The sequence below is a fragment of the Mobula hypostoma genome, chromosome 3 (genome assembly GCF_963921235.1).
Source record: "Mobula hypostoma chromosome 3, sMobHyp1.1, whole genome shotgun sequence".
Classification (NCBI taxonomy): domain Eukaryota; kingdom Metazoa; phylum Chordata; class Chondrichthyes; order Myliobatiformes; family Myliobatidae; genus Mobula; species Mobula hypostoma.
In genome coordinates this window covers 106950919-106968505 of record NC_086099.1, presented here as the reverse complement: position 1 = coordinate 106968505, position 17587 = coordinate 106950919, and the positions used below count along the sequence as shown (strand labels likewise).

Below are 17587 nucleotides of genomic sequence, written 5' to 3'. Positions count from 1 at the left end.
ACATGTTCCCAAATCACAGTTCCAGCTTATACTGCAGGGAGCTAATTTCCATCTGGAAATTTCACATGCATCCAAATTAATTGCTACATGGGACCAAGAGAGAAAAGATAAATGCTGCTGGAGGGACTGCATTGCTGCATTCTGCATGGGGGAAGCACAGAATTAAACTCAACCAATTGAAGGTTTTGAGTTGTACACTAGTCTATGTCAGCAAGCAACCAAAGACAAATATGACATTAGGTCACATTTAAGTAGGAAGAGTGGGCTGTGGAGAGCAGACAATAAATGTTCTGCCACAACTCACTGTTCACAGCCTGATAAATCTTAGATACTGTATATCTGAAGCGGAATTAGTCCACAGACAGTTAATGAGACAGCGGCAGGTGAAGAAAGGTGATGTTTGTGGCAGCAGCTTCTTCGTGGTCAGCAGCAAAATAATATTTTTAAAGTTTTCACTGTTTTAAGATACTCCCAGCAGTACCTTTAAGAAAATGCAATGAGAAGTCCTGTCCTGTCCCTTACTTCAGACACAGAAATTACGTGGAAGCAGCATCTGGCTCAAGAACCTCAGTATACTCAGGATCCAGGATCAGCCATGATGGAATGGCAGAACTGACTCGATGGGCTGAATGGCCTTATTCTGCTCCTATGTCTTACGTTCTTATTCCTGAAGTATTCCCCGGTGATCGTCTCTACAAGCATAAACTGAGTCATACAAGTCATGGGAAATAAAATGATTTCAAATGAAAGATTAAAACAAGCCAACACTTTACCTGATTTGGCAAAAAAATTGATGAGTGCATCTGTCTCACAGCTCTTGTACAAATCAGCAGGCTGAGCGCTGCAGGTTAGAGCCAGGTTATGGATGCGCAAGCGTCTCTGCCCAGCAACGTCAGTGTACAGTAGGGCACACTGGAGAGAATAAAACAAAACGCATGATACATCTGCCTTGCATTTCAGATTTTTAAACCAAATCATAAAATCAGTAAACCATTAATCACACCCTTGTTGTTTATCTCAATATGAAAGGTAAACTGCATTAATCTAAACAAAATCCACTTAGGAAGTGCAAACAGCAATAAATAGAATACTTTGACAGCCCAAGCTGTGAAAGAAATGACCCTGTAAGTGAACTGTTAAAAGTAAATATCATGAATTTGCTTGCATGTAAAAAGTTTGGAATTGCATTATTGAGGGACACAATCATCCTGGCCTTCAGATCTTTCACCCACTGAAGGTAACAGACATACACTCATGGAGACACAAGATTCTGCAGCTGCTGGATGGAAATCTTGAGCAACACATACAAAATGCTGGAGGAACGCATCAGGTTTCATAGCAATATATAGGGAAATGAACAGTCGATGTTTCAGGCCAAAACCATATCAGGGTTCATGATGAAGCTCTGAAGGATATCGGCTGAAATGCTGGCTGTCCATTTTCCTCCATAGATGTCTGACCTGCTGGATTCCTCTAGCATTTTGGACAGAAACTCATGTTGTCCTTGCGAAATCCAATTTGCAACTGGGATTCCTGTCTCACAAAGCTCTGCATTAGGGTTACATTTACATATAGCTTATTCTTAGATTTTTTTCCACCTTCTTTTCATAGCTATCTGTGAACTCTGATGTGCCTCTGCTGAAAGACAACACATTCCTTTTCAGAATCAAGTATTATATCACAGTGTATAGTGGCAGTTCATATATAGAGACAGAAAACCTACAGCACAATACAGGCTCTTCGGCCCACAAAGCTGTGCCGAACATGTCCTTACCTTAGAAATTACCTAGGGTTACCCATAGCCCTCTATTTTTCTAAGCTCCATGTACCTGTCCAGAAGTCTCTTAAAAAACCCTATCATATCTGCCTCTACTACCGTACCAGCAGCCCATTAAAACACACTCACCACTCTCTGCCTAAAAAAAAACTTACCTCTGACATCTCCTCTGTACCTACTTCCAAGCACCTTAAACCTGTGCCCTCGTGCTAACTATTTCAGCCCTGGGAAAAAGCCTCTGACTATCCACACGATCAATGCCTTATACACCTCTATCAGGTCACCTCTCTTCCTCCATCGCTCCAAGGAGAAAAGGCTGAGTTCACTCAATCTATTGTCATAAGGCATGCTCCCCAATCCAGGCAACATCCTTATAAATCTCCTCTGCACCTTTCTATGGTTTCCACATTCTTCCTGTAGCGAGGCGACCAGAACTGAGCACAGTACTCCAAGTGGGGTCTGACCAGGGTCCTATATAGCTGCAACATTACCTCTTGGCTCTTAAACTCAATCCCACGATTGATGAAGGCCAAAGCACCGTATGCCTTCTTAACCACAGAGTCAACCTGCGCAGCAGCTTTGAGTGTCCTGTGGACTTAGACCCCAAGATCCCTCTGATCCTCCACTCTGCCAAGAGTCTTACCATTAATACTACATTCTGCCATCATATTTGACCTACCAAAATGAACCACCTCACACTTATCTGGTTTGAACTCCATCTGTCACTTCTCAGCCCAGTTTTGCTATCAATATCTTACTGCAACCTCTGACAGCCCTCCACACTATCCACAACACCCCCAACTTTTGTGTCATCGGCAAATTTACTAATCCATCCCTCCATTTCCTCACCCAGGTCATTTATAAAAATCACGAAAAGTAGCAGATTCCTGAGGCACTCCACTGGTGACTGACCTCCATGCAGAATATTACCCATTTACAACCACTCTTGGCCTTCTGTGGGCAAGCCAGTTCTGGATCCACAAAGCAAGGTCCCCTTGGATCTCATGCCTCCTTACTTTCTCACTAAGCCTTGCATGGGGTACCTTATCAAATGCCTTGCTGAAATGCATATACACTACATCTACTGCTCTACCTTCATCAATGTGTTTAGTCACATCCTCATTATTTTCTGTCAAAGTACAGTATGTTGTGTCTATGGCGTCTTCATTCAGCATCATTCAATGTGATCTTACTATTAAACTTATTTTCCATTAGCATCAATTTACTATAAAACTGTGGTTATATTTTTTGCACTGTAATCAATCAACACCATCTTGATCTGTTTGGCAGGCCTCTGGGTAAACTTGGATGTTAATTATACCAGGAGAAAATGATTATGAAATAGAAAGGAATCCGGTAAGATCACTATGATGTAAATCTTGTCATCATTTTGTTAAATTTAATTTATCTTGGAACAAACTATATGTTCTTTAAAATGACGGGGAATCAGCACAGAAACAGGTCAGTCAGCCCCACCTATCAGCAGCCTCCTGAATTAACCCCAATGTCTAGCACTTAGTCCACAGCTCACCAAACCCAAGTGATTCAGGTATTCCGACAGTTCTAAAATGCAGTCAAACACTCTCTCTGGCAATTCATTCTAGCTGCTTACCATGAAGCCAGGTCCCCCTCATGACCCTTGGAATCCCTTCTCATTTATCTTAAACCTGTAGTTTATTGTATCTGTGATAGGGTGGAAAAACTTGCTGCACAATACCATATCTCATAACTGTCTTAATTTTATACATCTCAATTATGACCACTTATACCTTCTCTACTGAAGGAGAATGGACCCCATTTCGACAGTCTCCTGCTTAAAACTGAACAGCTCTATCTGAGACAATAATCTGATCAATCTCCTCTGCACCCTCTCAGGCACCATCACTTCTTTCCTACAACACGATGACCAAAACTGCAAGTTGTAGTCCAGCTGAGGTCAGACCAAGGTTTTATAGAGCACAGTTTCTCTATTTTTGTAACACATGCAAAATGTTGGAGGAACACTGTATCTATGGAAGAGAATATAGAGTTGAAGTTTCAAACTGGAAAGGATGGCGGCAGAAGCCAAAATGAGGTGGTGAGGGTAGCGGGAGGAATACAGCCCAGCACGTGATCGGTCAGACGAGGTGAGGGTGGTGGGTGATCAGTGATGAAGTTAGAAGCTAGGAGGTGATAGGTGTAAGAGTTATAGGGCTGAAGGAGGAGGAATCTAATGGGAGAAGACAATAGACCATGGAGAAAAAGGGAAGGAACGAGAGGGAGATGATGGGCAGGCGAAGGGAAGAAAGGTAGTGAGGGGGTAACCAGAATGAGGAATGGAGAAAAGAGAGAAAGGCAGAGGGGGAGTAATTACCAGAAGTTAGAAATCGATGTTCAAGCCATCAGGTTGGAGGATACACAGATGCAATAGAAAGTGTGGTTCCTCAAACCTGAATTTGGTCTCATTATGGCAGTAGAAGAGGCCATGGACTGACATAGAAACATAGAAAATAGGTGCAGGGGTAGGTCATTTCGCCCTTTGAGCCTGCACCGCCATTCAGTATGATCATGGCTGATCATCCAACTCAGAACCCTGTACCAGCTTTCCCTCCATACCCTCTGATCCCTTTAGCCACAAGGGCCATATCTAACTCCCTCTTAAATATAGCCAATGAACTGGCCTCAACTGTTTCCTGTGGCAGAGAATTCCACAGATTCACCACTCTCTGTGTGAAGAAGTTATTCCTCATCTCGGTCCTAAAAGGCATCCCCATTATCCTCAAACTGTGACCCCTCGTTCTGGACTTCCCCAACATCAGGAACAATCTAGCCTGTCCAATCCCTTTAGGATTTTATACGTTTCAATAAGATCCCCCCTCAATCTTCTAAATTCCAACGAGTATAAGCCTAGTTGATCCAGTCTTTCATCATATGAAAGTCCTGCCATCCCAGGAATCAATCTGGCGAACCTTGTTTGTACTCCCTCTATGGCAAGGATGTCTTTCCTCAGATTAGGGGACCAAAACTGCACACAATACTCCAGGTGTGGTCTCACCAAGGCCTTGTACAACTGCAGTAGTACCTCCCTGCTCCTGTGCTCGAATCCTCTTGCTATAAATGCCAGCATACCATTTGCCTTTTTCACCGCCTGCTGTACCTGCATGCCCACTTTCAATGACTGGTGTATAATGCCATCCAGGTCTCGTTGCACCTCCCCTTTTCCTAATCTGCCACCATTCAGATAATAATCTGTTTTCCTGTTTTTGCCACCAAAGTGGATATCCTCACATTTATCCATATTAGATTGCATCTGCCATGAATTTGCCCACTCACCTAACCTATCCAAGTCATCCTGCATCCTCTTAGCATCCTCCTCACAGCTAACACTGCCACCCAGCTTCGTATCATCTGCAAACTTGGAGATGCTGCATTTAATTCCCTCATCCAAGTCATTAATATATATTGTAAACAACTGGGGTCCCAGCACTGAGCCTTGCGGTACCCTACTAGTCACTGCCTGCCATTCTGAAAAGGTCCCGTTTATTCCCACTCTTTGCTTCCTGTCTGCCAGCCAATTCTCTATCCACATCAATACCTTAACCCCAATACTGTGTGCTTTAAGTTTGCACACTAATCTCCTGTGTGGGACCTTGTCAAAAGCCTTTTGAAAATCCAAATATACCACATCCACTGGTTCTCCCCATCCACTCTACTAGTTACATCTTCAAAAAACTCTATGAGATTCATCAGACATGATTTTCCTTTCACAAATCCATGCTGACTTTGTGATTTCACCGCTTTCCAAATGTGCTGTTATCACATCTTTGATAACTGACTCCAGCAGTTTCCCCACCACTGATGTTACGCTAACCGGTCTATAATTCCCTGGTTTCTCTCTCCCTCCTTTTTTAAAAAGTGAGGTTACATTCGCCACCCTCCAATCCTCAGGAACTAGTCCAGAATCTAAAGAGTTTTGAAAAATTATCACTGATGCATCCACCATTTCTTGGGCTACTTCCTTAAGCACTCTGGGATGCAGACCATCTGGCCCTGGGGATTTATCTGCCTTTAATCCCTTCAATTTACCTAACACCACTTCCCTACTAACATGTATTTCCCTCAGTTCCTCCATCTCACTGGACCTTCTGTCCCTTACTATTTACGAAAGATTATTTATGTCCTCCTTAGTGAAGATAGAACCACAGTAATTATTCAATTGGTCTGCCATGTCCTTGCTCCCCATAATCAATTCACTTGTTTTTGTCTGTAGGGGACCTAAATTTGTCTTAACCAATCTTTTTCTTTTCACATATCTATAAAAGCTTTTACAGTCAGTTTTTATGTTCCCTGCCAGTTTTCTCTCATAATCTTTTTTCCCCTTCCTAATTAAGCCCTTTGTCCTCCTCTGCTGAACTCTGAATTTCTCCCAGTCCTCAGGTGAGCCACTTTTTCTGGTTAATTTGTATGCTTCTTCTTTGGAATTGATACTATCCCTACTTTCCCTTGTCAGATTTATTCTTTTGCCAAACTGGGATGTACAATTGTTGTAGTTCATCCATGCGATCTTTAAATGCTTGCCATTGCATATCCACCGTCAACCCTTTTAATGTCATTTGCCAGTCTATCTTAGTTAATTCAGATCTCATACCTTCAAAGTTACCCTTCTTTAAGTTCAGAACTTTTGTTTCTGAATTAACTATGTCACTCTCCATCTTAATGAAGAATTCCACCATATCATGGTCACTCTTTCCCAAGGGGCCTCTCACGACAAGATTGCTAATTAACCCTTCCTCATTGCTCAATACCCAGTCTAGAATAGCCTGCTCTCTAGTTGGTTCCTCGACATGTTGGTTCAAAAAATCATCCCGCATACATTCCAAGAAATCCTCTTCCTCAGCACCCTTACCAATTTGGTTCACCCAATCTATATGTAGATTGAAGTCACCCATTATAACTGCTGTTCCTTTATTGCACACATTTCCTGTTTAATACCATCCCCAACCTCACCACGACTGTTAGGTGGCCTGTACACAACCCCACCAGCGTTTTCTGCCCCTTAGTGTTATGCAGCTCTACCCATATCAATTCCACATCCTCCCGGCTAATGTCCTTCCTTTCTATTGCGTTAATCTCCTCTCTAACCAGCAATGCTACCCCACCTCCTTTTCTTTCATGTCTATCCCTCCTGAATATTGAATATCCCTGAATGTTGAGCTCCCATCCTTGGTCACCCTGGAGCCATGTCTCTGTGATCCCAACTATATCATATTCATTAATAACAATCTGCACTTTTAATTCATCCACCTTGTTACGAATGCTCCTTGCATTGACACACAAAGCCTTCAGGCTTACTTTTACAACTCTCTTAGCCCTTATACAATTATGTTGAAATGTGGCCCTTTTTAATGCTTGTCCTGGATTTGCCGGCCTGCCACTTTTACTTTTCACCTTACTACTTCTTGCTTCTACCCTCATTTTACACCCCTCTGTCTCTCTGCACTGGTTCCCATTCCCCTGTTGTGAACTAACCTCCTCTCTCCTAGTCTCTTTAATTTGATTCCCACCCCCCAACCATTCTAGTTTAAAGTCACCTCAGTAGCCCTCGCAAATCTCCCCGCCAGGATATTGGTCCCCCTAGGATTCAAGTGTAACCTGTCCTTTTTGTACAGGTCACGCCTGCGCCAAAAGAGGTCCCAATGATCCAAAAACTTGAATCCCTGCCCCCTGTTCCAATCCCTCAGCCACGCATTTATCCTCCATCTCATTGCATTCCTACTCTCACTGTCGCGTGGCACAGGCAGTAATCCCGAGATTACTACCTTTGCGGTCCTTCTTCTCAACTGCCTTCCTAACTCCCTATATTCTCCTTTCAGGACCTCTTCCCTTTTCCTACCTATGTCATTGGTACCTTTATGTACCACGACCTCTGGCTCCTCACCCTCCCACTTCAGGATATCTTGGACACGATCAGAAATATCCCAGACCCTGGCACCAGGGAGGCAAACTATCATCCAGGTCTCTGGACTGCGTCCACAAAATCGCCTATCATGTCAGAATCGGAATGGCAAGTTAAATTGAAGTGGGCAGCCACCAAGCTATCTTCAGGCAGACAGTGCAAAGGTGTCCAACTAAGCTGTGTCCTAATCTACAACAGATTTAGAGGTGGCCACACCAAGAGTAGTGGATGCAATAGATGACCCTGACAAACAGCACTGATTATTGTGAGACGCTATTAGTCACAGGTGCCCAATTGAAAAAACAACCCTCTGTAAACCTGCTGGCCTGCCGCGTTCACCAGCATTTTGTATGTGTGTTCCTCTGTAAACCACCTCTTTCTCCAACTGCCAAGCCAAATTTGGATCTAAATTGCCAACTTGCCCTGAATTTAATGGGCCCCAATCATTTGAACTAGTTTCCCACATGGCTTTACCAAGGTCCATATAAATTACATCGACTACCGTGGCCTCATCTATACATGTTGTTACCCCTTCAAAGGATTCAATCAAATTAGTTATACAGGATCCTGAGGGTGCCATACCTCTGATGAGATACATAAGCTGAAGACTCGCATGCCCTGTCTGGTTGATTTAAAAGATCCTGCTTTATCAACTAAATAAAAGCAAAAACGTTCTTCTCCTTGCCATGGCCAATCATTGTCACTCAATCAACAATTATGGACTCTTCCGTGACGAAGCGGAATTGTTGTTTTCTTTCCCATAGTACAAGATAGACTATAGTCCAAAAGATATTCACTAGTTACAAACATTTCCTACATTTCTTTTTCCTACATTCATTTGTCTTGATTTACAGAAGCAAGGTAAAGATATAAAAACGATAAGACATAGAAGCAAAATTAAGCCTCTCGTTCATTGATTCTGTTCCGCCATTTCATCATGATTGACTTACTATCCCTCTCACCCCCATTCTCCTGCCTTCTTCCTGTAACGTTCAACACCTTGACTAATCAAGAACTCATGAAACACTGCTTTAAGTATACTCAATGATCTGGCCTCCACAGCTGTCCATTGCAATGAATTCCACAGATTCACTACTCTCTGTTTATTCGTTCTCATCTCTGTTATAAAAGAACACACCTCTATTTTAAGTTTGTGCCCTCTGGTCCTAGACTCACCCACTGTAGGAAACATCCTCTCCACATCCACTCTATCTAGTCCTTTCAATTTTCAATAGGCTTCAATGGGATTCTCCCTCATTCTTCTAAAATCCAGTGAGTACAGGTCCAGAGCCATCAAACGCTCCCTTCCATTCCTGGAAACCCCTCTGCACCATCTCCAATGCCAGCACATCTGTTCTTAGAAAAGGCACCCAACACTGCTCACAATACTCCAAGAGCGGTTGGAAGAATGCCTTATAAAGCCTCAGTATTACATCATTGATTTTAAATTCTAGTCCTTTCGAAATGAATGCCAACATTTCATTTGCTCTTCTTAAAACTGACTCAATCTGCAAGTTAACCTTTTAGTGAATCCTGCATGAAGACTCACAAGTCCCTTTGCACCTCTGATTTTTGAATTTTCTCCCCATTTAGGAAATAGTCCACAGCTTTATTCCTTCTACCAAAGTGCATGACCATACAATTCCCTACACTGTATTCCATCTGCCACTTCTTTGCCCATTCTCCCAATCTGTCTTTCTGCAGACTCCCTAGTTCCTCAACACTACCTGCCCCTCTACCTACCTTTGTATTGTCTGCAAATTTGGCTACAAAGCTGTCAATTCTATCATCCAAATCACTGCCATATAACATGAAAAGAAGCGGTCCAAATACTAACATCACTCGTTACCGGCACCCAATTTGAATGGGCTTCCTTTATTCCTACTCTTTGTGTTCTGCCAGACAGCCAATTTTCTATCATGTTAGTATAGAGACATGGTTCCCTCATGTTAGGCAGCCTCATGTATGGCACTTTGTCAAAGGCCTTCTGAAAATCGAAGTAAACAACATCCACTATTCTTTGTCTATCCTGCCTTTTGATACCTCAAAGAGTTCCAACTGATTTGTCAAGCAAGATTTCCCCTCACTTTGGCCTATTTCATCATGCGCCTCCAAGTACCCTGAAACCTCATTCTTAATAATAGATTCTAACATCTTACTTGTCATTTGCCTCCCTCCCTTCTTGAAGAGTGGAGTGACATTGCCAGTTTTAAGATGCTCTAGAACCATTCTAGAAGCTAGTGATTCTTGAAAGATCATTAATTTCTCCACAATCTCTTCAGCTATCTCTTTCAGAATCCTTGAGTGTAATCCATCTGGTGCAGGTGACTTATCTATCTTCAGACCTTTCAGCTTCCCAAGCACCTTCTCCCTAGTAATAGAAGCACGCACTTCTGCCCTGATACTCTCGAACTTCTGGCATACTACTGAAATACTTATTTAATTCATCCATAATTTCCTTGTCCCCCATTACAATCTCTCCAGCATCAATTTTACAATGGTCTTCTCACCTCTGTTTTACTCCTTACATATCTGGAAAAAACATTTGGTATTATTGGCTAGCTTACCTTCATCTTTTCCATCCTTTTGGCTGTTTTAGTTAGATTCTGTTGGTTTTTAAGCTTCTCAATCCTCTAAATTCCCAGTAATTTTTACTCTAATACATGTCCTCTCTTTTGCTTTTATGTTTTTTTGATTTCCTTTGCCATGCATGGTTGCATCATCCTGTCTTTATAATGCTTCTTCTTTGAGATGCATCTTGAAATCCCTCCATGACTACCATGACTCCATGACTACCTGCATATTGCAATCCTTCCATGACTATCATACATTGCCCTTAATACATGCCTTTTCTATTTCCCATTGAAATAGATATCCCATACCCTGGCTACTGTTTGCGTTCCTGTATATAACTCCCATCAGGATCTTTTTACCCTTGCAGTTTCTTTACCCACAAGGATTCTACATCCTCCAGTCCTATGTCACCTCTTTCTAAGAGTTTAATTTCAAGTTTTTTTTTTACCAACAGCACCACCCCAACTCCTCTGCTGACCTGCCTGTCCTTTTGATAGAAGTTGAACTTGAATTAGGTTGAACTCTAGGTACAATTTTGGTAAATGTGGCACTCAGTTTGTAAAGAAAAAGGCAAATTAAACAATTATAAAATGAATGAATAAGTGTTTTTATGGTGTGTTGTTAAGGATAAATGAAGAATAACTCTAGTTCTGTCATTCTAGGATAGGTCTTCTCTTTTACTTTGTTATTCCTACCCACATCCAAAAACAACTTACTAAAGTTGACCGTGATTTGCCAAAATAGACACAAATGTGAAGTCTAGAAACACTTGTTATGTTGTATGGAAAGCTTAGGTAACACAGCAATGTTGAAGTGCTTTACCTGGATTAAGGCTCCATTCTCTTCACTGAGTTTATCATCATGTTTGAACTCGACGGTGATTGCCTTATCACAATCAATGGCAGCCAATTCCACATCAGTTGTGTTGTTCATATACATGGAGCCTAAAAATTCAGTTGCTCTGAAGCCTTGATAAATAAAATATTAAAAGAAATGTTTAAAATGCATGGAATGCTTAAAAACTTTCCTCATAGTTTAATGCATTGCAAACTTCACAGGCGTCCCTAAGAATGTATCATCTCTTAACCTGCATCCTGCCCTTCTCCAACCTCTTCTGAAAATGTGGACGCGGTGTTCACCAGTATGTTGACAACAACCAACTTTACCTGTGACTAAAGTAACTAGAGGGAGAAATAAGGCATTTCAAAGACCAAAGTGAACATTAATGTGTGTAATTACAGGAGGTGGGCAATGTCCTTAGTGAATATTTCTCCTTTACTCTCATAGTGGAGAAAGACAATTTGAGAAAACCAATGGGAAGGTCATGTGGGTAGCCTGCATTACCGTGGAGGAGGTGCTGTGCATCTTAAAATGTATCAAGGTAGACAAATATTCAAGGCATGACCAGGTATATGAAACAGCACTGTGGAAGATTAGACTAGAAGAGAAATTGCAGGTGCCCTTACTGAAATATATGTATCATCATTAGCTATTGAAGAAGTTCAGGAAGACTGGAAGGTTGCAAATGTGGTACCATAACTTAAGAAGGTTGCAGGAAAAACCTGAGAACTATAGACCAGTAAGCCTAACATCTGTGGCTGGTAAGTTACTGGAGAGTGGTAGTAGTCAGCATGGACTTGTATGCAGCAGAACATGTCTTATGATCTGGATTGAGGTTTATGAGAAGGTCAATGATGTCAGGGCAGTAGGCAGTTCTATATGCACCAATAAGGCCTTTGATAAGATTCCATATGGTAGATTGTCTGATGGGTTAGATCGGATGGAATTCAGGGAGATCTTGCTGATTGGATACATAATTGGCTTGAGGACAGAATAGAGAGTGATGGCAAAATGTTGTTTCATGGACTGTAAGCTCCTGACCAGTTGTGTGCTTCTGGGATCAGAACTGGGATTCTTATTATTTGTCATCTATTTACAGGTTAATTTACAGGTTGAGACTATAGTAAGGAAGGCAAATGCAATGTTGGCATTTATTTCTAGGGGAATAGAATATAAAAGCAAGGAGATAATGCTGATAACAAACAGGAGAAAATCTGAAGATGCTGGAAATCTGAGCAATACACAGAGGGACTTTGGAGTTTAGGTACATGGTGATCTGAAAGTGGAGTCACATGTAAACAGGGTGGTGAAGAATGTTTAATGCATGCAGCCCTCAGTCAAAGCACTCGGTATAGAAGTTGGGTGGTTATAATATATTGCAGTCTTACAAGGCACTGGAGAGGCCGCACTTGAAAGCACTGTTCAGTTTTGGTCATTGTGCCATAGAAAAGATGTTATTAAACTGGAAAGAGTGCAGAAAATACTTACAAGGATGCTACCAGGACTTGAAGGACTGAGTAATAATGAGAGGTTGAACAGGACTTTTCCAATATAGCATAGGACACTGTGAGGTGATCTTATAGAGGTACATAGATAGGGTGAATGTACTCAGTCAACTTCTCAAGCATTTAGGAATCAAGAACTAGAAGGCACTGAACTAAGGTGACAGGTGAAAGATTTAATAGGAATTTGAGGGAAATGTTCTTTTTTATATCGAGGGTGGTATATTTAAGGAATGAGCTGTCAGAGGAAGTGGTTGAGGTAGCTACAATTTAGAAAAGACAGTTGGATTGATGCATGGATAGGAAGGGTTTAGATCTATCTTAGTTATAAAGAGACCTGGTGAGACTGAATCTGCATGGAATATTGTGTTCAGGTCTGATCTCTCAAACTGGGGAAGGATGTGTTTGCTGGGAGTGTAGCAAAGTTTCCCCGGTATCAGATTAAGAGGAGAGATTAAGCACACTGGAGCTATAGAATTCAGAAGAGTGAGAAGAGATTTCATTAAAATATGCACAATTGTTACAAGGCTTAAAGAGTAAACATTGATCCTGGAGAAATGATGTTTCTCCAGGCTGGGATGGTTTTTGACATCTAAATTCTATAGCTCCAGTTTGCTTAATTTCTCCTCAGTCTGATTCAGTCTCACCAAGTGTCTTTATAACTAGGATAGATCTAGTTCTCAGATCCTTTTGCAATAAAAGGACAATTCACTGATTGCCTTCCTAACTGCTTTCTGTATCCCTGTGGTAACTTACAATGATTCATATACATTGGCTCCTAACCCTCTATGAATATTGAATATTGAAAACAAACCTTTCAAATGTGTTGTTCACCATTTGATAAATATTCAGTTTCTCTATTTTTCCTCCCCAATTCTTTGTTTACTTATGCTCAAATTCCAGATACATCAAATTTCATAATAATAAAGAAAATTATACTTGGGCCATGGAGTCAATGTTAGCTCAACTTCATTCCGATCAATTCCATTCCCTCAATTATTTTCCTGTTACCTTTTCTCCCTTACATGCTCACTAATTCCCTGATTCTCCCACCACCCACCTACAATAGGGATAATTTACAGAAGCCAATCAACATGTATTTGGGATGCGGGGGGCTACTAGTGCATCAAGGTGAATCCCACACAGTCACAGGGAGATCGATAAATTCTAAACACAGGTAGCATTGGAGGTCAGAAATGAACCCAGGTACAGTAACTAAAACTGTGAGGCAGCAGCACTACCCGTGGTGCCATGGTGCCCCCTATGTTGTATTGTTCAACTTCCTGCACTTGTCTTAGTCTTTAGTCAGTACCAGATGAGGATTATCTTTCATAAATTATAAAGCCACCGAGATATTACATAACACATTTACCAATTCCAGTTCTAAATATCTCAGGTTTTCCAATTTATGTTTGATTAATTAAATAGACTATTAAAATCATTTTCTAACTTTTTAACAACTTTATTTGTAGAGTAATCTGCTCTTCACTTACTGGTCTGTTAATCAGTAACACACTTTAGCACAATTTTACTTTTACTTAGACCAGAGACATCTACTGTATGTACAGTAGTTTGTTCACCCCAGATTTTCTCTGCTTAGTCACTTTATATATGTTTACAGTGTCTCAATTTTAATACATCCAACATTCACAAGTATTACAAATTTACCTTCCTTCATGCTTCCTAGTGTTTGCTTTTCCTCTGTCTGTTGTATATTTGTCTTACTGGGTGTCTACAGATCTCCTACTTACAATACATCCTACCTGAGATCCAATGATGTCTTTGCTTTCCTGCACCTATATATTTTAATTGATTGAGTGAATGAAGCTTCAATGTTCCGTGGAAGCATACAGATGTGAATAAGTCATTTGGCTCATTAGACCATTGCAATCTTACATTAATTAATTTGCATTTAGTCTCCCTCCCTCCCTCCCCAAAGGTTTGTAGCCTCTTTTGATTAAACACTGATCCAGTTTTTCCCTAGTAAATGCAAAGTTCAATTGTTCAAATTGCATCAATAATTCTCTGTGCCAAGCATTTCTTTTTCAATCAGCCACTTCATTTCTGCTAAAATCTCTCCATAATTGCTCACTGATAATTTTAATTTGATGATTCTCGGCTGCGCTTTTTCTTCTCAAAGCTTTAGCATTTCAATCAGGTCACCTTCCAGTTTCTGATGTTCTAACAGAAACTGTTCAAAGATTCATTTTATTATCAAAGCATTATCTGAAATTCTTCCTCTCCGGATAGCCACGAAACCAAGAAAGAAAAGGCCGGCAGCATGATCACCAACCCCCCGATCCCTCCTCCCTGCACAAAAAAACCCACAAAACCAGAGCAGGCATGTCGATCCCCAAATACCCTTCTTCCATACATAAAAAAAAGAGAAAGATCAGGCGAAAAACACAAAATATAAAAAAAACTAAGACTGTAAAAAATCTATAGTGCAAGTCCATATCCAAAACGCAGAAAGCCTGGGTAACATTCTCTGGGTACAGCCCCAGTCCTTTCACTCTCCTGCAGCAGAGCGATCTCAACTGCGATCAAAAGGCAGTCTTCCTTCTCTGGCAGCAGAATGACCCCACCAGTCATCAAGAGGCAGACTCCCCTCTCCGATAGCAGAGTGACCCCACCAGCAATCAAGAGGCAGACTCCCCTCTCCGATAGCAGAGTGATCCCACCAGCAATCAAGAGGAAGACTCCCCTCTCCGATAGCAGAGTGATCCCACCAGCAATCAAGAGGCAGACTCCCCTCACCGATAGCAGAGTGATCCCACCAGCAATCAAGAGGTAGGCAGCCAGCGCTCACCCTCTGCATTGGAATTGATGTTTCAATCTCCCTCGTTGCTTTAATCAGCGAACAATGGAAGCCTCAATCAGTGAAATGGAGTCGAACATTGGCTCACACCCTGTCCCGCTGCCTTCTTGTCACAGGTTCACGCTCGCTGCCTCTGTCTCTGCCTCCTGGAATCCTCTTTGAGACTGCGGAGCGCTGAAACATCCAGACGATCTCCAAGCTGCGAATTACAGGCTCCAACAGTTCCAGAATCACATTCAAGATGAAAAGAAAATGTAAAAGATATAAAAGAAGTGAAATACATGATTTCATGATCCATCCAGAAGACGTCAAGGAGCATGGTACGCAGAGACCACCTTGACCAGAACTGTCCAGACAATGGAAGTGATGAGCATTTTCAGTACTTTCTGATACTGCAATCAGACACGAAACAGAAAATGTTTCATACGATTATAAGATAAAGGAAAAGAATTAGGCCATTTGGTCTATCGGCTCTACTCCGCCATTCAATGATTTTTTTAAACTCCATTCTCCCGCTTCTTCCCTAATGACATGAATGGATTAGCCAGGATGGGCAATAAAAATGATACTATGAGCACTTAGTGCATGAAAGGAGGAGGAAAGCAGTAACAAAGATCAAAGGACACATGGAGAGCTATGCAGAAATCAGGAAGTTGCTTTGCAAGTTGCTCAAATCAAATACATGAAAGGGCACATTATATTATACCACAAACCCCACAGAAGAGGTTGGGTTTACTATTCCAATGTGTGTGAATGCTTTGCAATTCAAGTCTAATGTCTATACAGCAGCATTACAGGTGTCCCCCGCTTTTCGAACGTTCGCTTTACGAAACCTCACTGTTACGAAAGACCTACATTAGTACCCTGTTTTTGCTAACAGAAGGCGTTTTCACTGTTACGATAAAAAATCAGTGCGCGCCCCAAACAGGCTTCCTCCCCTGGGTTCGGAACGGCATTGCTTAAACACGAGCCTGTGAGCAGCCTTTTGCAAGATGAGCTCTAAGGTGTCGGAAAAGCCTGAAAGAGCTCGTAAGGGTGTTACACTTAGCGTAAAACTAGACATAATTAAGCGTTTCGATCGTGGTGAACGAAGTAAGGACAACGTGAGTTTGGCTTGTGGAAGCTGACGAAGATGATGTTGAAGAGATTTTGGCATCTCATGATCAAAAACTGATAGATGAAGAGCTGATGCAATTGGAAGAGGAAAGGATAACAATCGAAATCAGTCATTGAAAGTGGGCATGCAGGTACAGCAGGCGGTGAAAAAGGCAAATGGTATGCTGGCATTTATAGCGAGAGGATTCGAGTACAGGAGCAGGGAGGTACTACTGCAGTTGTACAAGGCCTTGGTGAGACCACACCTGGAGTATTGTGTGCAGTTTTGGTCCCCTAATCTGAGGAAAGACATCCTTGCCATAGAGGGAGTACAAAGAAGGTTCACCAGATTGATTCCTGGGATGGCAGGACTTTCATATGAAGAAAGACTGGATGAACTGGGCTTGTACTCGTTGGAATTTAGAAGATTGAGGGGGGATCTGATTGAAACGTATAAAATCCTAAAGGGCAATCCCTGGCTCGATGCAGGAAGATTGTTCCCGATGTTGGGGAAGTCCAGAACGAGGGGCCACAGTTTGAGGATAGAGGGGAAGCCTTTTAGGACCGAGATTAGGAAAAACTTCTTCACACAGAGAGTGGTGAATCTGTGGAATTCTCTGCCACAGGAAACAGTTGAAGCCAGTTCATTGGCTATATTTAAGAGGGAGTTAGATATGGCCCTTGTGGCTACGGGGGTCAGGGGGTATGGAGGGAAGGCTGGGGCGGGGTTCTGAGTTGGATGATCAGCCATGATCATAATAAATGGCGGTGCAGGCTCGAAGGGCCGAATGGCCTACTCCTGCACCTATTTTCTATGTTTCTATGTTTCTATGAAACTGAATGCAGTAGCGAAAGTGAAGCAACTGCATGAGATTTTCGCTGCAATGATCAAGTACGACTTTAATTTTGAAAGGGTACATTGGTTTAGGGGATATTTGCAGGATGGTTTGAGTGCTTACAAAGAACTGTATGATCCAAAAATGCACGAGGTTCAGCAGTGAAGCAAGCCTTCCACATCAGCCACAGCAGACGACGAACCTCGACCT

At 41.8% G+C, this 17587-nt stretch overlaps 1 protein-coding gene across 2 annotated transcripts in view; it reads right to left on the bottom strand.

Moving 5' to 3' along the window:
• sec24d (SEC24 homolog D, COPII coat complex component) overlaps positions 1-17587 on the bottom strand; it is a 202873-nt gene that overhangs the window by 44135 nt on the left and 141151 nt on the right. For both annotated transcript variants that reach the window (XM_063043567.1, XM_063043568.1), the window contains exons 17-18: positions 11109-11254; positions 774-912 (exon numbers count right to left, since the gene is read on the bottom strand). In XM_063043567.1, the coding sequence (XP_062899637.1) occupies positions 774-912; positions 11109-11254 (285 nt within the window). The remainder of the gene's footprint in view (positions 1-773; positions 913-11108; positions 11255-17587) is intronic.